Genomic DNA, 22,983 nt, shown 5'->3' with positions numbered 1-22,983 from the left:
AGTGTGGGATACATTGGGGTTTGCTGCTGAAAGATGTGGTATATGGTGGGGATTGCTGCTGAAGGGTGTGGGATATGGTGGGGGTTGCTGCTGAAGGGTGTGGTATATGGTGGGGATTGCTGCTGAAGGGTGTGGTATATGGTGGGGGTTGCTGCTGAAGGGTGTGGGATATGGTGGGGGTTGCTGCTGAAGGGTGTGGTATATGGTGGGGATTGCTGCTGAAGGGTGTGGTATATGGTGGGGGTTGCTGCTGAAGGGTGTGGTATATGGTGGGGTTTGCTATTGAAAGTTGTGGTATATGGTGGGGTTTGTTATTGAAAGGTGTGGAGTATGGAATGCTTGCTACTTAGCTTTGCCTCAAACCAGGACAATTGCTCGGCACAATGAAACCCCTGACAAATGAATACCATCTTGTTCATTCCCACTGAAGTACTGTATTATAACTGTGTATCTAATTACTTGTGCAGCATTTTAATCAAGCTAAGATGTTTTAGATGTAGATTCTGGTTATGAACTGGTTTTAATATAAAAAAGAAAGCTGTTTCCATAAAGTAGCTATAGTGTGGAAGCGGTGGGCTGTGAGTTAGAAAAGTAAAGAACTGATTAAATCAGGAAGCAATGGTAGAATAAAATCACGTCTTCTGTGCTGCCGACATTTGTAGACAGTTTTTTTTTACATTTAGCTTTTAGCACAATATTGTCCAATACGTTAGCCACTAGACACATGTGGCTTATTGGGAATCCAGATGGGCTGATTAGTAAATAAAAAATGAGTACTAGACACCATCATTGGGCATCTCAATACTCATATTCGCACAGTGTACGTATGTGTACTTTAACCTTTTTGTTCATTTGTTGTTAAAATCATAAGACAAAAAGCAGTTTTTATTTACAACTATCCTTTATGTAAATTCCATAATGCTGGTTGAAAAAAACACATTGCTTTCGACTCTTAAAACTTCTCTGTGTATTGTAGTGACTGACGCTGACTTTTAATAGTTCTAAAAATTACAGGAGTTTTATATGCAGAAGAATGGCACATTTGTAATGAAACATTTTCTCATAGAGAAGGGTATTGAATGGTATCTTAGTCGTTCTTTGTTAATACATTAACAAATGATTAACTGCAGACAATACAAGCTTGTGGTAATTATTTTAAAACTAGGATTGGCATAAAAATAATCATTTCATGTGTAAGTAAAATACCTTTCCATGGCTGCAGTATAGGAAGTAAAACTACAGCAAGACCAGACAATTCCAGCTACTGTTACCAAATCCCCATAAGATGTTTTTGTTTTATTCTGGGAATGATGGTAGAAATGAGCCCTGTCTTTTCAACCTGCTTTATTTTTTATAGTCAAAAAGTTTACAAACAGCAAGGGTTAATGAGTGAACTGAAGGGATAAAACACTTAGTATTTCCAGGAAGGATGTCAGCTGCATCTCCCTGTGAACCGATAACTGAAATTAGTTTATTTAGACAGGATGTTGTATTTCTCACAGTCGGCATTTTGTTTTTGTTTCAGTTTTTCTCTCAGAAATCAGCAAATCAATCTCAAAGTTTTATTTACATAAATTGTCAGACTCGACAAGGTAACAGCATCAGGGCAGATCATATTTTAATTTTTCCCGCTACACCCCAATCCATAAACCCCCTAAAAAAAAACTCTTCACTTATAAAATTTTGTCACAATTACAACAGCTATACCAAAATATTTTATTTGCATGGGCCTCTGCTGATTGAAATGGAACCCACTTAGTTTTAATTTATTATTGGAAAATGGATTTTCTTATTGTTCAAAATAATCACCAGCAGATTTTTTTCTGGATTGGCCTGCAGCAATAACAACCACAAACTGTTAATTCTCTTTATTGATTAAGGACACAGATAACAATTGCACTGAGAACCACTGTTATCAGTAAACCTGACCAAATCCCACCATATAACAAAACCATATAACCATATGCTACAGACAACAGATACCAGAAGTGATTACAAGGTACTAATCTATGGGTAAGTTCAACAATGCTGTTTTCCTGGTTAGATCACCATTTGTCAGGATCGCAGGTCACCGCTCACTTAACATTATACGGCCGATTTGGCAACATGCATTCCCATCGAGCAAGGCTCCGCATCGTGGGGTTGGAATTTCCTGTGTATTTGCACCCTGAGACATGTGTATTCGAGATGTAAAGCAAATTCCTGGCATAAAAGATTGAGGAAACTTGGGTGCAAGTGTGCTACGCATGTAATTACACTACGCCCGAACTTCCTCGCTCTTTTAAGCCCGTCTATCAATCCTTGCGCCCAAATGCATCTCAGCTCATTATAATGGCCACGCCCCCAGGCTAAAGAGCTATACCTGTGAATTTCCTGCAATTACATTGGTTCAAAGCAGATGTAAAATTAAGCCCTGTATTTTAGGCACAGCAGGAAACAGTTATTTTTCTGGTGTTTTATTGCAATATTTTGAGCAATTTTTTAAAATATTGATCCTCACTGAGACTTGCACTGTATTTTCTGTTTGTTTGAATGAATTTTTGTGGGTTGGACACTTTCCTAATTGTTTATGCTGATTTTCACTTGTTTACATCTATTTTTACATTCCAGCATATCCAGCATGAGATTGGCAGGATATATGGGTGTAAATAGACATTGGCGAAATGGGCGTACAAATGGGCGTAATTTTAGGTGTAACTTCCCGATTATGCCTCCACAGGAAATTCCACTCCAGAGAGTGCAACACCACTGAACTAACACTCTAATTTTCAGATTCAGTTGATGGTTACGAATCACTTCAGTCTCAGAATATATATCATTGTCTGAACCCCTAAATTGCATTACTGTTTTACAATCACTCCCAGGTTTATAATATTCTATCTTTAATCTTTCTGTCACATAAATCTATAAAGGTGTGATAAAATTCCTGGTACCAAGATAGCATAAATCTGTATTCATGGCCATTTTCCTTGGCATGCAATCAATAATGTTTCTTATCTGTATGGCATTCTGTGGATAGAGTTCACATCAAACAGATGCAATTTTATAGAATTAGATAAAGGGGAAAAAAATCAGATTCAAACCTGGATAACATTATTCAATATTCTACACCACATCTTAGACCCTTCCAGAGATTGCACAGGGTCATCTTGGCTGATATTATTGGAAGTTTCATATTTTGTTCTATTATTGAGAAACCAAGGTGAAAGACCAAGACCAGTTGTGCAAAATAGCACCAAGGTCAAACTACAGGAAAAAAGACCAGATAAATCAAGAAGTAGTGATTGTTACATTAAAACTTGGGTTTTAAAAGCCTATAAATTTTAAAAGGTGAGGAAGACTCAGGGAGGTGAGGCATTCCACAGTTTGGGGCTCTTGAGAAAGAATAAGAACATAAGAAATAGGAGCAGGAGTAGCCAAACACCCCCTTCATTTAATAGGATCATGGATGATCTTCTACCTCAACTCCACGTTCCTGCCCTATCCCCAGATCCCATGATTCCCTTAGTGTCTAAAAATCTATCGATCTCAGTCTTGAATATACTCAATGACTGGGCATCCACAGCACTCTGGGGTAGAGAATTCCAAAGATTCACAACCCTCTGAGTGAAGAAATTTTTCCTCATCTCGGTCCTAAATGGCTGACCCCTTTTCTTGAGACTCTGACCCCTAGTTCTAGACTCTCCAGCCAGGGGAAACAGCCTCTTAGAATCTACCCTGTCAAGCCCTCTAAGAATTTTATACGTTTCAACGAGATCACCTTTCATTCTTCTAAACTCCAGAGAATGAGTTAGAGTAAGATGCAGGGAGGAGGGTGAACATGTAGGACAGCACATTTGGAACCCAGGAGGAACAAGAGAGGAAAATTCAGCAGAGCACTGACCAAAGTACTATTGATGAAATAGGGAGATACTAGAAAGATTATGACATGGATAGGATGAATACCAGGGGTGAAAGAAGGAGCACATATCAGTTGGAGACATGATTACTCTGGTATAAATATAAAGTTCTTTGAAGGTATTTGGAATAAGATGAGGCATAACTTTCCAAGATCTTCTTTCAGAATAAATTTAAATTTCTAACTATACCGTGGCCTTTTATGGAACTCAGATCAGAACTGCAGTACCCAAAAACCAATAGTTTTATTAGTTTTAGTGAAAGGAATGAATATAAGACACTGACAATCCTCTGGTGTATGCCGGAATATTGATGCTGATTGTCTGTTAAGTGAGAATAGACTTGATGCCAGTATGAAATATTGTTGATTTTCTATTGACCAGTTTAACATCACACAGAGAATATCCAGTTGTGACCTAGCTTCGCATCAGTGTTGCAGTTACAATGTAAATACAGCCTGAATCTGCCCTAAGGCCCAACTTGACACAGCAACAAAGCTTCAGAGTCATTTCAGGCCTTAGCACCTAATTTACAATCCAAGTTTAGCATTGATGTGAAGTGGTTTCTTTAAACATGTGCAGTGTAAATTCACCCATGGGACCTCACAGGACAATTTTTCTTTTCTTATAGGCATGTAGATTTTACACCCTTTATTTGGTTAAATTAAACTGTATTGTTGCCTTATAACTGTCTGAAGCTAGTAATTACAATAGAAGTGTGGTGGGGCGCTTGGGTAAAAATGACCATAGCAAGAGAGGGGCATTTTCTCTCTCGCCTATAGTCACTTCCATTAAACAAGTACTTTAGAGTGTATGAGGATTGGATTCATGCTTTAGCAGCTTTTGAGGAGTATTGCAGTTCCAAGCACTTGTTTACTGGTGCATACCACACCATGACATTACATCTGTAATGGTGTTGATCACTTGTCCAACATGAGGATGGATTTAATAGAAAATGGTAGAGATACTTATACATGGGATTATACAATATAATTTTGTGTAAATATTTGATTCTAATTAGGCAAGAGAATAAGTGGTTGTAGACAATAGGCTAGAAATTACTGTTTAACTGACAGATACTTAAATTTTGATGTATATCGTTCCTCTGTCTGCTATTTTAACTAAGGCATTCACCCATTTATTTTAAACATCCACTAATGTTGCCAACAGTAATTTCTAGCCTTTTGGCTCCTTATATAATCTCCTTTCTGTTACCATTAATAATAGCTGGCTGGGAATATGATAAAAGGCAATAACACTTTTGAGGGTTCACATGGTCACAAAGCACACGAGTAATGTTTGGTCATTTTATAAGTGTTTTGCAAAACTGTTACAATTCCCACACCAGCCATCCTTATGCCCCCACCACCACCGCCCCCTTCCCCACCCCCATCTCTGAATTAGACTACCATTCAGTATCAAATTATGAGCTATTTTGTGTTCTCAACTCTCGACCATTAAGGAGCAACTTGGTTTGAGACTGTCCTACCTAATTTCACTTAAAACCCCATGCAGCTGGCAGAGATTGATTTCATTCCATCACTCTGATCTAGACTTGCAATGAAGGTCCAACGGTGAAACTTCTTAGCCAGTTCCCCTAGCCTAAGGACTTCTGAATAGGCTAGTTAAGGAATCCAGTAATTGCAAACAACCAGGAGCTAAAATTTGCCAACTTCATCCTTTAAGATGTATTTCTTTGTCTTCAGTTTCTAGGTCACTTGACGTGGGTGTCATGTTCTTTAAATCCAGCGAGCAGAGCTGAAGTACTACAGCTTCTGGATACAGCAAGGGTAAGGGACAACTACTAGAGAATAATGTGAACTGCTCACATCATAAAGGGTTAAACAAATGTATTGCACAATCAATTCCTCTTAAGAACAAGTTGGATGTTGGATACCGCATCATCCCACAAACAGCAATTAGATATATGACCAGTTGTAAACAATTTTACAACACCAAGTTATAGTCCAGCAATTTTATTTTAAATTCACAAGCTTTCGGAGATTTCCTCCTTCCTCAGGCAAATGTTTCAAGAGCTCCTTGAAGCCTACGCATTTATACATATAGAACAATACACGGTGTTTACAGACTGCCCCTGCAACTGCCCGTTGCCAAGGCAATCACCGTGTTCAGACAGAGAGGTGTCACCTGCAGAACCCCCGAATACACATTCAACAAAAAAACAAACAGGGAAAAAAAACAGAGAAAAAAAACAGAGAGAGGCAGAAACATCCGGAAGGCAGAGAGAGCCAGCAAATGACCCATTATATTAAAAACAGATAACATTTGTTCGCTGGTGGGGTAACGTGTAGCGTGACATGAACCCAAGATCCCGGTTGAGGCCGTCCTCATGGGTGCGGAACTTGGCTATCAATTTCTGCTCGACGATTTTGCGTTGTCGTGTGTCTCGAAGGCCGCCTTGGAGTACGCTTACCCGAAGGTCGGTGGATGAATGTCCATGACTGCTGAAGTGTTCCCCGACTGGGAGGGAACCCTCCTGTTTGGCGATTGTTGCGCGGTGTCCGTTCATCCGTTGTCGCAGCGTCTGCATGGTCTCGCCAATGTACCATGCTCTGGGGCATCCTTTCCTGCAACGTATGAGGTAGACAACGTTGGCCGAGTCACAGGAGTATGAACCATGCACCTGGTGGGTGGTGTCCTCTCGTGTGATGGTGGTATCTGTGTCGATGATCTGGCATGTCTTGCAGAGGTTACCGTGGCAGGGTTGTGTGGCGTCGTGGACGCTGTTCTCTTGAAAGCTAGGTAGTTTGCTGCGAACGATGGTCTGTTTGAGGTTGGGTGGCTGTTTAAAGGCGAGTAGTGGAGGTGTGGGGATGGCCATAGCGAGGTGTTTGTCCTCATTGATGACATGTTGAAGGCTGCGGAGAACATGGCGTAGTTTCTCCGCTCCGGGGAAGTACTGGACGACAAAGGGTACTCTGTTGGTTGCGTCCCGTGTTAGTCTCCTGAGGAGGTCTATGCGATTTTTTGCTGTGGCCCGTCGGAACTGTCGATCGATGAGTCGAGCGTCATATCCCGTTCTTACTAGGGCGTCTTTCAGCGTCTGTAGGTGTCCATCGCGTTCCTCCTCGTCTGAGCAGACCCTGTGTATTCGCAGGGCCTGTCCATAGGGGATGGCCTCTTTGACGTGGTTAGGGTGGAAGCTGGAAAAGTGGAGCATCGTGAGGTTGTCCGTGGGCTTGCGGTAGAGTGAGGTGCTGAGGTGCCCGTCTTTGATGGAGATTCGTGTGTCCAAGAAAGAAACTGATTCTGAGGAGTAGTCCATGGTGAGCTTGATGGTGGGATGGAACTTGTTGATGTTATCGTGTAGTCTCTTTAGTGATTCCTTGCCGTGGGTCCATAGAAAGAAAATGTCGTCGATGTATCTGGTGTATAGTGTTGGTTGGAGGTCTTGTGCAGTGAAGAAGTCCTGCTCGAACTTGTGCATGAAAATGTTGGCGTATTGGGGTGCGAATTTGGTCCCCATGGCTGTTCCGTGTGTTTGGGTAAAGAACTGGTTATCGAAGGTGAAGACATTGTGATCCAGGATGAAGCGGATGAGTTGTAGGATGGCTTCCGGAGATTGGCTGTTGTTGGTGTTGAGTATTGATGCTGTCGCAGCGATGCCGTCATCGTGGGGGATACTGGTGTATAGTGCCGAGACGTCCATCGTGGTGAGAAGTGTTCCTGGTTCAACTGGTCCGTGGGTACTGAGTTTTTGTAGGAAGTCTGTAGTGTCGCGACAGAAGCTGGGGGTTCCCTGTACGATGGGTTTCAGGATGCCCTCGATGTATCCAGAGAGGTTCTCACACAGGGTTCCGTTGCCTGATATGACCAGATAATCTGTTCTGGTCATTTTGGTTAAGGGGTAAATGTTGGCCAGGATATTGGGAGAACTCCCATCCTCTTCTTCAAATGGTGCCTTGGGATCTTTTATGTCCACCCAAGAGCGCAGACGGGGCCTCAGTTTAATATCTCATCCAAAAGGCAGCACCCTCTCAGTAGTGCACTGGTGTCAACCTACACCATGTGTTCAAATTCTTGAGTGCTGAAGTCCTGGAGATAGGCAAGTAAAATTGATTAAAGATTTGAAGATAGCACATTATTATATATTCACTTTTATATTTTAATAAGGACTGAGCTTTTAAATTGAGGTTTAGTGAAAAATTGATAACATCACATTGTTTTGTTGAGATAATATTGTGACTTGAGGAAAGCCAGATCCTACCAGTTCCTGGTTGAATCAAATAGATGTAGATAAAATTATACAGTTAGAATTTTTAATGTTAACCAATTTTTTAATATAAATTTTGACTTTGAAAAGAGGTCCTTTCAGGTCATAGATCTATTTGAAGTATTGTTTACCAAAGTAAATATGGTTTGTTTCATCAGATCAAAAGTTGGCTATCAGAATTTCAGAATGTTAACATTGTAATATACAGAAATTGCTTTTCTCTACACATGAATGAAATTCTACCAATTCCTTTGATGGATTTGCTTCTTTTATCAACTCAATAAAAAGTATTTTGTTTTTGGTTGTTAAGCAAATTTTATGTAAAATAAACAGGTTTAAACAAAAGGAGGAAGAAAGTAATTAAGAATAATTGAAATATACAGAATCCTACCTTTGACAGCAACAGAAACAGCTGCCTTTGCAAACAACTGCGGAGCAGGACACCATCCTGAGTTTGTCTGCACGCTGTCTCCTCTTGACCTGGAGGGACAATGAAGAGCTGATCCTGAGAATCCCAACCCATGAGATTGCTGCTGTATCATATGTCAGGGATGATGCATTGCATCTACTCATTCTCAAAACAGGTATATTAATTTCTCTCAAAGCATTCAGTGCAAGTCATTAACAGTTTTCTAAGGTCTCGATCAGCATTACTCAGTACCAGTTCAGAAGTACTCCTGTAAGACTCAAATATTTGGTCTTAAATATGTTCATAAAATTGCAGAATTATGTGTGTCCAAAAAAAACGTTTTTGCAAGTAATGCCACGGTCACAAACACTGGGTGGTGCAATGAGTTAGACAATGGTCTATGTGACTTGGGTACAAATCCAGCCTAGACTAATGGGATGAAAGCCTCCTCTATTTGTTGGCTGTAAGAGTCCTATATGAAATGAATTTTGGCAATTGCAATCTAGTTCCCACAGTACAAAACTGCCCCTAATTTGGTGCTAATTGGCAATATCATTCAGTGATGCCTCAAGATGTTTGGTCTGGGGAAAATAACCCTGGTACTATAAGGGGTTCTCTTCTGAAGTTGTAACTGAGGCACGGTATTGGAGCAGAATTTATTCTGCATCTGGATGGGCTCTATCTGAACCCCAACTACTTGGTGGTAACACTCGGTACCTGAAATGAGTAATGTTTCATTCTCCAGCACCAACATCCTTCACCTTGATCAGCACAAAAAAAGTTTTAATTTTTTTAAATGACTTGCATCTAGTGAGTGTTGCCTCCAAAGTTTACTCATTGGGCAAAAAAAAATGATTAGCTTAAAAAGCACTTATCTGTTAAGTTACCAATCAAATATCTCATTCAGTTCCCACAATACAATTCAACAAAGTTAAATCATATTGTGCAAATTTAAATATAATGCTAATTAATATGGTCCAGATAATTAAGCCATGTCTCTACATAATTTAGATGCTTAATTTAAAATGTAAGGCAATAAGGTTTTGTGTTAATATGTTTATGAAGCATGCTGCTCCCCATGTAACATGAAATTTAATAAAACCCAACACCATTTCAGTTCAAATCACAAACTACACTATCTCTCCAATTCAAGTCACATTATTTAATCATGTTTCCTTCACTCTGCACAATGATGCCTGATGTCAGTTCAAAAGAAACTTGCTGAAACTAGTTTCAAACTTCCCCTGCAGCTGTGTGATATAGAAAAACACAGACTGCAGTGTGTTTCATGGACACAACACATCTCAAGGTTAAGATGACATTAATAAATTACTTGCGTTTTCCTATAATAGTTGATGACATTATCTCAATCCCTTGATGTGGCACTGCTTAGCAACACACACAATCCTGCTTTTATCTTGCCCATTGAATATTAAAGACAACAAATTGCTTCTCATGCATTCTTCGTTTCATTCACCAGATTTTCCTTCATGGTCACACTTTAGCTCTGCAGGCCCTTTAACTATTTTAATATTATAGGTTCATAATTTACATTTGGTTCTATGAATATTAAGATTACTTATCTCATGTTAGGTCTTGGAGTGGCTGCTGTAGCTGCGGGAGGCAGTTTGGAACGTAGACAAACAACAGGAACTCTGCCTGATTCCCAGGAAGCTGTGCCCGGTTCAGAAACATACTGCAACCTAGTGATACTTGCAGTGGACAGCAGGGTGAGCTGTTTTTGTGGTACGAACAATGAAAAGTTTTGATAGCAATTTTAACAGTTGCATGGTGAGATTTATAATCTCCATTTATTTTGTAACTAGGATTCAGCCGAAGAATATTGTGCTCTCATCTGCCAGGTGTTTCGTATCATTTATGGAGATCAGACAATAGATTGTGTGGATCGAGCAGGACTCCATTATACATCCACACCAGACAGACGGTGGTTAATAGAGAGAAGTATGTTCAGGTTGAAAGTAGTCATATTACCATCAAAGGCTTGTATCAAACATGTTTGCTTAATGTTGTCGACAGCAACATCTGGTTACAATCCCAACATCTACAGTATTGCCATCAAGTTAAAACCATAAATGGCAATTCCTGCAGTGTTCACAGAGATGCAGACAGGACCACTAAAAGAACATTACTAGTTCTAAAACTAGCATAAGTCATTTATTTTCTTTTGAACGCCATTTTAATTATTGCAATGCCTCCTGAGTTCTCAGCCTACCTGTACACGCCTCTACTGTGACTTTTACAATGCTGGACTGTACAGATCTGCTCCCTTCCCCGACACACACACACACACAACCACACACACACACACACACACCAGGGAAAGTATACAGATAGGGTAGAAAAGTTCATTTGTGACAGGAGCAACTGCACATGCCCAGTTAGTCCAGTGTTACTAGTGATTTTGGAACAAAGGGAACTAGAGCATATTTCAGAACCAATTCCACTGTATCATAAATACAATTGGGGTATTAGCGTAAAAAAATCTGTATCTGATTTTTTTGTGCCTTTTGCCAAAGCAACCAGTATCCCCAGTGGTTTGATTGAGGGAAGTGTCAGATATGAATTGCATATGACAGTTCTTCAATTGTATTTAATTGACTGTAAAGCGCTTTGGGTGGTCCTGAGGTCGTGAAAGGTACTGTACGGGGGTGACATGGATCTTGTGCAGCAGCGAGCAATAGCAAATCGGCAGCCTGTTTTATATCCCACCTTTCTTTTCCATTGAAGTCACAAATTTCTACCCCGATAAATGCAAGTATTTTCTTTCTTTCTTTTCAATTATTTGGTTTAAGGGTCAAGTAGGGATAAGTATTTGAAACACCCATGACACCCGTGAAATTGTGCCTGGTATCTCTCCACGATGCTACAGATCACCTTTCGGTTTTATGAGTATGCTTCTGAGCTGACATTCATATCTCTGTCATTTCCTAAAGTATCTCTGCTTGTGACAAATCTGGTTGGAAAGCAGGTTCGACAAATGTTGGTTAAAAGTCAACTCTGCAGATGTGTTTTTATGTAATTTCTTAAAATAAAGTAAAATTAATGAACTGCACTATTCTATCAGCTGAGCTCTTTTGATGACAGATGCAAAACCTTTCTGATATTGAGATGCATAACTACTTTCCCCTTTTATGCCAAAACTTTCTTTGTGACAGTAACTGTCACAATCACAATCTGCAGCTTATTAAATGTGCTGACTGACTTGTTCCCAAGTGGTTCTCACTAGTCCTTTGATCATGAAAATGATTTGTTGAGAGTTAATTGTTTTCTATGAACCTGCTCGTGGCTATATAGTCCAGTCACGGGCTTCCCGCACTGTGTGCAAACAAATGCCCTCTTTCAGTCACAGTTATTGTTGCCATTGCTGTTGACTGCGTTTCAATAACAACAGCTTTTCTTGCTGCTATTGACAATGCTGTATTTCAAAGTTCTCCACTCTGTGCCATAGTACTGACTGGTGTTCTAGTCAGTCAGCTGCAAGTATCTCTCAATGATTTGTGTCAATGCTGCACAGGTTCAGATTGTACTCAATAGCTCTTTAAAACGTTTCCTCTGTCAACCCATGAACACTTGTCATATTTGAGCTCGCTGTGCAGAATACCCTTGGCAAATCATCCTGATAACATGTCCCATCCAGCACAGCTGTGCCTTAATTAGCATTGTCCAATGCTATTGGATTCTGCATCTTTCAGCACCTCACAAGTGGGCAAGTGACTATACAGGACTTTCCCCGACAACAGGGAAGATCCACAGACAGAATGGCAAAGTCGATTTGTGACAGGAGCAACCATGCATGTCCAAGTGTTTCAGTGTTTCCCACAGTTTGGGAACATGGGAAACCAGATCATATTCGAGATCCATTTCCCATGAAATTGTAAATATAAAAGGGAGTATTAGGATAACAAAAGCTGTGTTTGATGTTGCATCTTTTTCTTTCCCCTTCCTAAGCAAACAGCACCCCCAATCGTCAGATTCATAGTATCTGAATAATATAAAAATAATATAACATAACAGCATAGACAGGTTACCGGAGTCACCTTCGACTACAGAGGATGAAAAACTAATCTCCTATGACCCCTTCCCCCAAAATACTCTCACCCACAATTGCGAAACTGCCCTGAATATAATTGTACAACCTCACAGAAGAAAGAGAATTCTGGCCCCAGGCTTGTTTTACTGCATTGCCAATGCTTTTCTTTCCTTAAAAAATTGTGATATAAAGATTTAATTCAATTTGAAATGTTATATATATTAATACAGGACAGACACAAGACTATATAAATGTTCATTTTTACTTTATGATTGTTAAGTGTGGACTTTGCTGCAAGCCTGTTATTTGCTTCACATGAATTAATTGGGCCATCATGGATTTGTGTTCTAGTACAGCTACAAGTTTTATGGCCAATCTCTTGGACTGTAGACAAAATAGATTTTTTGTCATGTTGGTCCACTAGCAGGCACCAAAGTATGTAATGTCACATGATTTACTGAACTTCTTTACCCACGTGGTTATAAGTGAGTCGCACAGAAATGGAATTATAAACTCCAAATAGTTGTTGTCATTTTTATCTCCAGCTCGAAATTCTATTATATTCCCTTGTTCTGATATACCCAATTCCTGGAGCTATTACCCAATGTGTTAGTAAATCTTTTTGAATACAAGTTTTACTGAGAGTATTGGTAAAATATCAACAAATTGTACTGAGATAAATAAAGTACTTAATCATTAGTGAATTGTAACCATGGTAAAATAACACTGTGATATTGATCTGTCATTTTGCTGTGATTTTACAAATAAAGACTACTGGAGTTTTACTGATTTAAAACAATCTTAAGATGGTGAAGAGGACTGGGCAGGGTGAAGAGGAGGTGGTAGAGTATTTGAGATACTTATACAGCATTCCTGTAGTCACAGTTGCGTCACAGGTTGATACCCAAACCTGCAACTGCAGTGTGCGTTGTGATTTGTCTGGGCTGCTGGGCAGGTTGTTTTGTTTCATAATGGATGAAGTGGCTCCTTCCAGGGAAATACTGATATAATGTTCCTCTCAGATTGATTGTTCTGTTGTTGGAGATCCATTGGCATCCAAAGCCTTGGAAAACCTCACAAACTAGTAACTTGCCTTTCCCACCCATCTATATAATTTATACCAGTTAAGAAACAAATGATTGTGAATAGAAGCAAGCGATAAGACAGAAAAGCTGAGTAATTACATTAGAAAAATCTCTTAGCTGCATTTGGTAATTTTTCACTAAAAGGGGAAAACATGGAACAGAAAAAGTAGAGATTTAGAAATCATCCATTACATACATAAAAGTCATTCTCTGTGTAAAAGTACAGTGACTATGGTAGAAATATATATTTGATTGATTACAAAACTCAGTTATAATTAGATACTAATTTTAATAACCTTGTGAAGAACAGTAATTCTTTAAATGTTTCCATTCTCCTAACAGTCTTCTTTTCACTGGTTCTTCAGGTGACAGTAGACAAACTGCTGAAACATATGGCTATGAAGCAGATTTTAGCTGCTGCAGTTCTTTGTAAGTACCCTTGATTCTGGAAGTGTGTTCTGAACAACACTTGAGTGATAGACTTTATGGCTTTCCTATTTTAAGCTGAATTGCTTCAAGTGTCTTTTTTTTCTGAGCACAGCGATGGATCACAGGAAACATTTGATCCTTACTGCAGTGGCAGCTCCTCCCCTTCATGCAAAGAATCACAATTCAGTCAAGGCACAGCCGGCAGTGAGAGTGACCAGAGTAGCACTGGAGCTGATCTGCTGCAGGATTATATGACAACTGTAAGTAAATACTGCACGTATCATAAGTGAGACATTTCTATTTATATTCTTTAGAAGTGACGGTATCTCCTTTACACAGGTTGAAATGCAGAGATGTTCAGACTCTCTTTCTCACCTTATTCTAATTGTTTTATTTAGTCTACTGTATCTATGCCACAGAGGCTACTCAAATATATCAACTTCATTTCTAAAACGAAGCTTTTGAATTGTTGAATTACAGCTCTTTTTTTTTACCTACAATATCCTTGCCCCATCTGTCTTGAAGCTGTTTGGTAGCAATAATCCTTAAGCAGTCCAGTCTTCATGCTTGCATTTGGGCAGTGAGTGTTGCCAGGCTTATTCGACTGCAGGTGCCATCACAGTTGAATCTAACCCTGCCTTCATCCAAAGCTAGCATGCCCACACAACATGCAGCAAAGAATTGCTGAATTGTGAGTATCTTGGCCGTATTTCCCCTTCCTATCACAGGGCACTGAGGCCAAGTGTTGATCTGTATCACCACCCTGGTTGAGGTTAACCAACACAGCAAAGATCATTCATCAATGCAGGATCTTGCTGGCATTTATGCACAGTGTTACACCACATTGCATATTTATCCATTGAGCCATCCAGGAAATGGAATGATATCTTCGAAACAACTATACGCTAGCTTATTGCATTTTTCCACGATATGCTAGTCGCAGATTAAAGGTCTGGCAGAGCTCTGTGAATGGCACTCTGTAGCCAGCCATTAGAGTGATAAAGAGCCTTCCTTCTCTCCATGTTAGGAAGCAACTGCCTTCAGTCAGAAGTTTCCCAATTGGCACACAGAGCTAGAAATTCACCATGGAGACACAAAACTACTTCAAACCATCCTGTGGCGCAGCGCTATGTTTCCATGCTGCTAAATAGACTTCTCTTTTAAAAAAAATAGCACTTTGTATGTACTATAAGATAACTTGCTAAATATAAGAACTTAAGAAAACAGAAATGAGAAATGTCTATTCTGTCTGTTCCATCCACCTCATTATTTAGGTCCTCATGCTGGAACTGAACAGACTGTTTGGGGTAGATTTTTAACATGCGCCTGGGCGTAAAACTGATGGTGCAGATTGGCCACTTGTTATGGCAACAGCCTGATTTTCAATTCCATTGAACTCAATCGATCGGTTTTTATAATGGGCAGCCGATCCACGCTAGTTTTACAGCCGAGCGGCAAGTTGAAAATCTACTCCTTTAATCTCCCTCAGCCAAGCCTATGATAATGTCTCTTCTTCACAATATACTTCACAATTATTTCTTTGGTACCCAGTAGCTTCATGATTTCTGCTTCACAAAACTGTGTCTGAGAACTGATTCAATTCAGTTATGTACTTATCCAATTGTATGTGGTGACAAACATGTATTCCAGCAACTGGAAGATAATGATCCCAGGTATTTGCCTGACCTGTGTATTACCTAAATATTGTTACCAAGTTTGTGACCTAGAGATCCGGCTGCACAGCGCCCATTTTTTGGGCATTCAATGGCCTTCTAAGCCACCAATACAGTGGGCAGGAAGTGCACCTTCATTACGAGTCATAAGTGCGCCATCCGCCTTATTGGTAAAAGCCAAGAAATTGGTGTGCAGTGCCTACGCCTGAAATAGGCCCTTTGCATTTGCAAATAAGGGCCTAATGCCTATTTGAAGCCCCCACTACAAGATTGGTTTGCCCTGAGCTACCGGCGCCAACTGCACTGAAGAAAACCAGGCCTACATCGGATCTAACGGGCAGTCCATAAAGGGACTGCCTATTTGGCCACAACCAACAAGTTAATTTTTAAAAATATACTTACCTGAATGTGGAGGCAGGAGGAGCAGGAGTGCTAAAGACCACATAGGCCCACTTTGTTAATTTTAATTGGTTTATAAGCTTCTATTTATTCATGGCATATACTTATTCTGCACCTTTTTTAATGGAATATACTTATTCTGTACCTTTGCAATCTCTTTTTAAGAAAGCATCCCACTGCCACTCTACAGTCCTGTGTGCCAATTTCTCCTTCCACTTCACCTGAGCTAGCTCGCTCCTTGTTTGAATTAAAGACTTGGGATGTATGGTATTGTTATGCACAGAAATACATATGGCAATCTGTGTGCACAGCAACAGTGCTTTATGGGATTTCATGCAAGAAATATGCATTCTTAATTTGTAGCATGCAGTATGCCACTGAATTTGTGCAGCCTTGTGATTGTCTCTCCTTTATGTAGTTTCAGTGTCTTCATACCATTCTTCTGCTCTAGGACAAAATGGCTTTTAGTTCCCAGAAACAGACTCATATAGGAAATAACCCAAAACAATGAATCCCTTTCAAGGAGGCCACTGGAGAAATCATAGGCCAGGAGGGCATCAGGAAAGTGAGGGATGGTGAAGCTGGAGGCTTCTCCCTAGCTCCTGGCCAGTATCATAGTGTTCCTGGCATGAATGGCAAATTTTGCAAGGCCCCACACCATTGATAGGACCTTGTAGGCCAGTGCATAATGGAATCACACCTCAAGGGCCTGCTCACAAATGGAAAATGCTTTTTGAGCAGACACAGCCAAAATGGTGGCTGAGTGCCACGCCACTGGCACTGGGCAGCTGCTACAATCATCTGCACACAAATGCTCTAATTAAAAAAAAAATCTTACCACCCGACTCCCCTTCAGTGCCCATTCCAATCGGGCGCTCCAGCCACGTCATGAGGTGGCCGCCTAATTAATAAAGAAGCTGGGGGCCAAATGAGCCTAACATGCAGCTTATGCGTAGGCTCCCAGTCCCCAAAGCACTCACTATCTGCATTGGGGTACACTGGACTCCTCAGACACAAGCAGGCCTCAGGCTTTCAGGGAGCAGTCACCTAATATATAAGCGGCTGCCCAACAGTTAAAATCGGATGTCAGATGGCCACCGCCCGGGACCAGAGGGAACAGTCCCCAGCACTAAGTAACTGATCAGGAGGGGATCCAACAGGGATCATGGTTGGAGGAGACAGAGGGAAGCCTGGGGCAGGAAAGGCCCAAGGTTTCCTTGTGAGGCCTGGAGGAGCCTTTCTGGGCATCTTCTTGCCCCGGATCCAACTTCCTGATGGCTTTGGCCTCGCGGTGAAGCCACCGATCAGGCCTCAGGTTAATATTGCAGTCAGGCCAATCGGAGCCTCAGATTCTGCATATTTAAAAAAGGAACCCGTTGGCTTTGAGTATCCATTTGGCAGGTTGTGGGGGGTGGGTGGTGGTTAGAACTCCCCCCATAGAATATTAAAAAGGAGGCTGTTTATGGAATGATTTGATAGAGGTGTTTAAAATTCTGAAGTGATGGAATAGAGTAGATAAAAACAGACTGTTTATGGGGACATAGACTCAAGATTAAATGTAAGAAATTTAGGACCGAGAGTAGGAGAAACCTTTTTACACAGAGGGATGTGAGGCTGTGGAATGCACGACCAGAGTTAGTGATTGAAGCAGAAACCATGTCAAAATTTAAGAATCAGTTAGATAGATGGTTGAAGGTAAGAGGATATGGGAATAGGGTGGGCACATGGGGTTAGGACTATCATGTGGAGGAGAAACACCAACATGGACTAGTTAGGCCCTACAATTGAACTCAGTCATCCCTGAGTCAGGGAGGGAAAAATTGACCAGGGTTCCCACTCCTGAGCCAAGCTGGAAATGTGTATGTATGGACAGGAGGTAAGGATGGAATTGGTCATGGCTTTGGAGCTGTATGCAGTTGAATAGCCTGCTAGCACTCATTATCTAGGGTCGCACTGAATAGTGGCTAGTGGGTGAGGTAATGGAGGTCGTCTGATGCTTGTGGAACTGTACACTAGTATGGAGTCAACACCTTCAGGAGAGAAGAGAGTTAATTACTTTTATATTTTAATAACTACTTGGCTTACAATACTCTCCCGCTTCTGCCTTTGCTGTTCAGACTCATTTCCATTGCTGATATTTGATGTCCTTGTGCTTCCCCTCCCCAATTCTAAAGTTTGCGGCCCTGGTTCAAATCATAAAGGCGTAATCCAAGTATTATAATTAAAGTCTTCCCTTGTATCAAGATTCTGTGGCAGGAAGGGACTGTGATGCAAGCCAATTCCTTACAGTGTAGACCAGGGATATTTACTGCCATTGTTCTTATGTTGTAAATAAAATACAGCAGTACCATTTTAGAGGCAGACATTTTATGGCAGACATGAGCTTCTGAAACCTCAAAAACCTTCTCTGTAACTGATGGACTACCTATCCTGTACGAGCTATGCTGTAAATTTATACAACTATCAGTGGTGTATGACAAAACCATTCTAATGTAATGGTTTATAAAAAATACTTCATCTGCCAAAAAGAACATCAATATGTTCTGGACACCATAAAATGCTGGTCAGAATTACAGCAGGACAGTTGACGGGGTAACCTTGTTCCAGACAGCTGTATACCTTTTACTTAAGCGAGCCTTGGATTAGTTCCAAGTAACATTCCTTTAGTTTTTACTGAACCTACAATGAAAGAGGAGGCCTACAACACGATGAGTAGGTGGAAACCCTGCCCTCTCAGTAAAATTGACCCCAGCAACATCATCAGCAGAATCCACCAGTGAGAAAAGCACCTTTTTTTGGTCACAATTTGATGCATGGGAGAACTTTCATTTAAAAAAAACTTGAATGAATCTCATTTCTGCAATATTATGTATACCAGGACAGCAAACCTCAGCAATGGATGGGGTTGGGAACAACAAACATTATAATTGAGGGGAAGGGAATAGGAATATGAAGAATTGTCTTGTTCTCAACACACGGGCAGAGCTCCAAATCAACAATTGGATAAACCTTGTTGAGTTCAGCCATGGGTCTTGCCACACAGCCAACAAATTGGGAGCGTTTGGTTCATCAACAGAGGCTGCGGTAATAGTTGATCCAATCGTATATTTGTAAACAAACCTTCGATATCTTTCATTCCCTCTTCTCCATCTTTCCTTTCTTCTTTGAGAAGATGAACATTTTAAAATCTTTCTACCTGTGATTGATCCTTGCCACAGTACAGGCTGTTGCATTTGTTGACTGATATTTCTGACTGGAATAAAGAATGCATGCAGTGAAAATGAAGAGTTGTATATCTGAAACGCTGGGAATCTATTTTTTAAAAAGGCCTATACCTGTTTGAGGACTATCATTGCTGTAGGGAAGTACAACTCTGGTGAGGATTATTTATATCCTGTGTTATAATATTAAAAAATGATCAAACAAGTAGAAGGATTTTGCACTCCATCTATCAAATGTTCACTTCTAGTTAATGATATTTTCAGGGCAATTTAAATGATATCTCACCTACTCGTATGCCCCAAATAACAAAGACAATGTGATGAGTCATATGGTTTCTCACAGAGATTATTGTGCTTATTTCTTATTTTATTTTTAAGCTGAGAACAAAGTTGACAGCACAAGAAATTCAGCAGTTTGCTTTGCTGCTCCGTGAGTATCGAACTGGTGCTTCAGTTGAAGATTATTGCGCAGAACTTCTTCAGCTTTATGGAGAAAAAAGAAAGTTCCTTCTTTTAGGTAAAAATTTTCCCTTTGTCTGTATCATAGATGAAGTGAAATCAATGTTAGATTGGAGTAGACTCGTGAGAGATTCCTCTTCTGAGAGAAGAAATATATTTTTAAATGTATTTTAAACGTAGGACATACACTGAAACGTTGATTTATCAGTGGAAAAAGATCCTCAGGCCAGAATAAAATAGCAAAATTGCATTGTAGGAACAAGGATTTGGGTTTGTATCTAGAGTTTTTGGGGTAAATTTTAAGCCCACAAATGGGTGAGTTGGGGGCGGGTGGGAAGTTAAAAAAGTAACACCTGACCCCAACCCGCCCACATCCGGTTTTAACAGAGGCGGGTCGAGTGACGAGTGACTAACTCACTTTCAGGAGGCCGGTCGGTCAGTAAAATCTTTTAAGGAGGCTGCACACCTCCATTTTGACAGTTTTTTTATTTTTAACGCCTGGGGGCCAGGATTCCCAGGCCTTCTGATTCTCGCCATGTAAGAGGAGGTGAGAAGGGCCGGCTCAGCAGGTAAGTGCTTTTATTGCACTGCTTGTGGGCCCAGAGGAGCAGAAGTGTTTCCTCCAAGCCCAACAAGACTCCCTGCTGCGATCCCACACACGCGATCCTCCGACCCCCCCCACGATCTCCGACCCCCTCCTCACAATCTCTAACCCCCCCCCCACGATCTCTGAACACCCATGACTGAGCCCCTGATGACCCCCCCAAATGACCGCAGACCCCGATGACTCCCCCGATGACCGACTCTCACCGATGACTGACCCTTCCCCCCCCCCCCCCCCCACAGCCAATCTAAGACTTACCTGCTGGCATCCGTTCCCTGGCAGTTCTCGTGTCCAACTGATGGCCAGCCTGTCAATCTGGCTGGCCTGTCTGAGGGGAAACCTGCAGAAAAAAATGAAAGACGTCCTCATGTCAAAATTGTAAGGACGTCCGGGAAACCCGTATTCCCGGGTTTCCGGTCAGGAATTCCCTTCCCCCCCCCCCACCCTCTTCCCGGCTCCCCATTAAAATTTACCCCTTTACATCTGTTGCCTAAATTGTCACTTGAGTTGTCCTACATAAACCAACTCCATTAAAAAAAGGTCCAGCCACAGTTTGGTCTCCAGTAGGAATCAAGCACAGCATTGGTTAAACCTATTTAATTCTTGATAGAACATATTTGATGTATAACTAATAATTATTTTATTGCACTACTTCTACATAGTCAAGGATAAGATGATTGTTAAATTAATCAGCACAAACAGAACAATAACTCAGTTTCAGAATTACAATACCACAACAATAACTATGTTCAATTTAGTACAGATCTCACTGTCCATGCTTTTCCAATATGCCCTTCCAGTGGGCGAAGTTCCTCACTACCAGTGCTTACTTGGAAAAATATCCTCTCACTGGGGTCAATTTTAACCCCGGGTGGGTTTCGGCGGGTGAAACACACTCACTGGTCTAAGTTTGAGGCCTGGGGTATTTTAACTCCCGGGCCTCATCTACATGCCACCAATCAGCTGCCTGCCCAAAACAAACGGAAAGTGCTAGCTGGCTGTTCGTCGGAGAGGAAGTTTGGGTGACCGGAGGCTGCCACCTAGAACTCAGGGAAGACTTTCCAGCAAGCAGATAAGCCACGGTGAGGGGGTTTCGGGAGGTCTCACAAGAGGGAAGGGGGAGAAGCCGAAGCAGGGGTGGGCGGGATTTAAACTTACCTTGCGGGGCCTCTTCTGTCTGCAGACCAGCTTCGGACCTGCTATAGCCGGACAGGAAAGCTGCAATGGCTTCCCCGCTCAGACTCCAGTTAAAATGGAATCGAAGTGCCATTGTTGTAATAGGATCATGATTTGCATAAATTCACGAGATCCCTACTTGCCTTAGGCGGGTACCTCATCCGTCTGCAGAACCCTGCAGGTTAAAATCCCAAAGTGGCACGAAAGGGTCAGGATCTGAGCGGGCGAGTAACCTACTCGTTTTAACTGCTTACTCACCCGGTTTCCACTAGGCAGGTAGAGTTAAAATCGACCCAAGTATTTTAACTTGCTTATCTAAATACCAGTTTTTGTTTCTATTCTAAGACAAAATGGGTACCTTACTATGATATTTTAAATAGCGAGGGAGGAGGGAATATGTGTGCTGTGTTTATAAGATTGTTCCTGTGTTCTAAATTGAAATGCTGCAGGTCTGGCTGGTTTAATGGCATTTCAACACGCAGTGTCATGTTGATCACACAACAAGAATCTATTGGCTGACCAGTATGGTGGGTAGATCATTACGACCTTGGTTTAGATTTTCCTTCTACTCTGGATTTTAGACTGGCATTTTTTTTTGGAGGGGGAGGGAAGGTAGTGAGTTTTTTGATTTTGGCGTTTATTACATTAAAGTGAAAATTTTGAACATGAAAAAATGTTGCTGATCTACGGTCCCCACTTTTGCCGAATATTGATAATAATATTGGTAACAGATATTGTACAAGCATTTTATATTAGCATATGGAATAGAAAGCTGATTAAAGCAACACACAACTATTAGGAACTAAAGAAACACTAACCAACAAAATACAGTTCCACATCATCAAAATTCAGCAAAGGACAATTAATACAGGACAGATACAGGTTCTGATAATTTTTATACAGAGCATAAAAATGATATGAAGTTTTGTAATGTTGCTCCAAGAGGCTCCAAATCTGTTGCCTTGAGTTGCAGGGCCATTTTAAGCTTTACATTCCCCATCCTGAAACCATGACTTGATGTTATTTGCTCACTTTCTTCCTAAAAATATAATCCTAATTATTTTTTACGTGTTATATTTTTCACTAGTTACAGGTGAGAAAGGCTACTCGATCCACACAGAAAGATCTTATCGACCCCCCCCCCCCACTCCCTAACATGGCATCCAACAGTTTCTTAAATGATTTAGAGTTTTTACCTCTGGAACCTTACCCAGAAACCCATTCCATGTGATCATCACTCTTTGCGTGAAGAAGAACTTCCTGACATCACTCTGAAATGTGCCTTTCATTGATTTGAAGGTGTAAACCCCTGTCCTACTGTCATGGTTTAGTTTGAAGTGGTTGTCC

At 40.9% G+C, this 22,983-nt stretch overlaps 2 protein-coding genes and 1 long non-coding RNA gene across 7 annotated transcripts in view; 1 reads left to right on the top strand and 2 right to left on the bottom strand.

The window, feature by feature from the left end:
• ccm2l (CCM2 like scaffold protein) overlaps positions 1-22,983 on the top strand; it is a 34,681-nt gene that overhangs the window by 9,395 nt on the left and 2,303 nt on the right. For all 5 annotated transcript variants that reach the window (XM_068000450.1, XM_068000446.1, XM_068000447.1 and 2 more), the window contains 7 exons: positions 5,603-5,686; positions 8,531-8,714; positions 10,133-10,269; positions 10,366-10,501; positions 14,041-14,104; positions 14,217-14,364; positions 19,776-19,914. In XM_068000450.1, the coding sequence (XP_067856551.1) occupies positions 5,603-5,686; positions 8,531-8,714; positions 10,133-10,269; positions 10,366-10,501; positions 14,041-14,104; positions 14,217-14,364; positions 19,776-19,914 (892 nt within the window). The remainder of the gene's footprint in view (positions 1-5,602; positions 5,687-8,530; positions 8,715-10,132; positions 10,270-10,365; positions 10,502-14,040; positions 14,105-14,216; positions 14,365-19,775; positions 19,915-22,983) is intronic.
• On the bottom strand, positions 5,561-9,433 carry LOC137335214 (uncharacterized). The gene is made up of 2 exons (XM_068000445.1): positions 8,522-9,433; positions 5,561-7,952 (listed from the first exon to the last, which is right to left on the bottom strand). The coding sequence occupies exon 2, from the start codon at positions 7,750-7,752 to the stop codon at positions 6,166-6,168; it is 1,587 nt and encodes a 528-aa protein (XP_067856546.1). The 5' UTR covers positions 7,753-7,952; positions 8,522-9,433; the 3' UTR covers positions 5,561-6,165.
• The window catches only part of LOC137335216 (uncharacterized), a 52,245-nt gene continuing 49,017 nt past the window's right edge, over positions 19,756-22,983 (bottom strand). The window contains exons 2-3 of the long non-coding RNA XR_010966364.1: positions 20,719-20,800; positions 19,756-19,880 (exon numbers count right to left, since the gene is read on the bottom strand). This is a non-coding gene — a long non-coding RNA (uncharacterized lncRNA). The remainder of the gene's footprint in view (positions 19,881-20,718; positions 20,801-22,983) is intronic.

Source organism: Heptranchias perlo, chromosome 19 (assembly GCF_035084215.1).
Source record: "Heptranchias perlo isolate sHepPer1 chromosome 19, sHepPer1.hap1, whole genome shotgun sequence".
Classification (NCBI taxonomy): domain Eukaryota; kingdom Metazoa; phylum Chordata; class Chondrichthyes; order Hexanchiformes; family Hexanchidae; genus Heptranchias; species Heptranchias perlo.
Note: the sequence above shows the minus strand (reverse complement) of the source record. Positions and strands in the feature narration are given on the sequence as shown.

Excerpts from the sequence above, each read along its gene's own strand:
- LOC137335214 (XM_068000445.1), bottom strand. The coding sequence starts at position 7,752 with ATGACCAGAACAGATTATCTGGTCATATCAGGCAACGGAACCCTGTGT.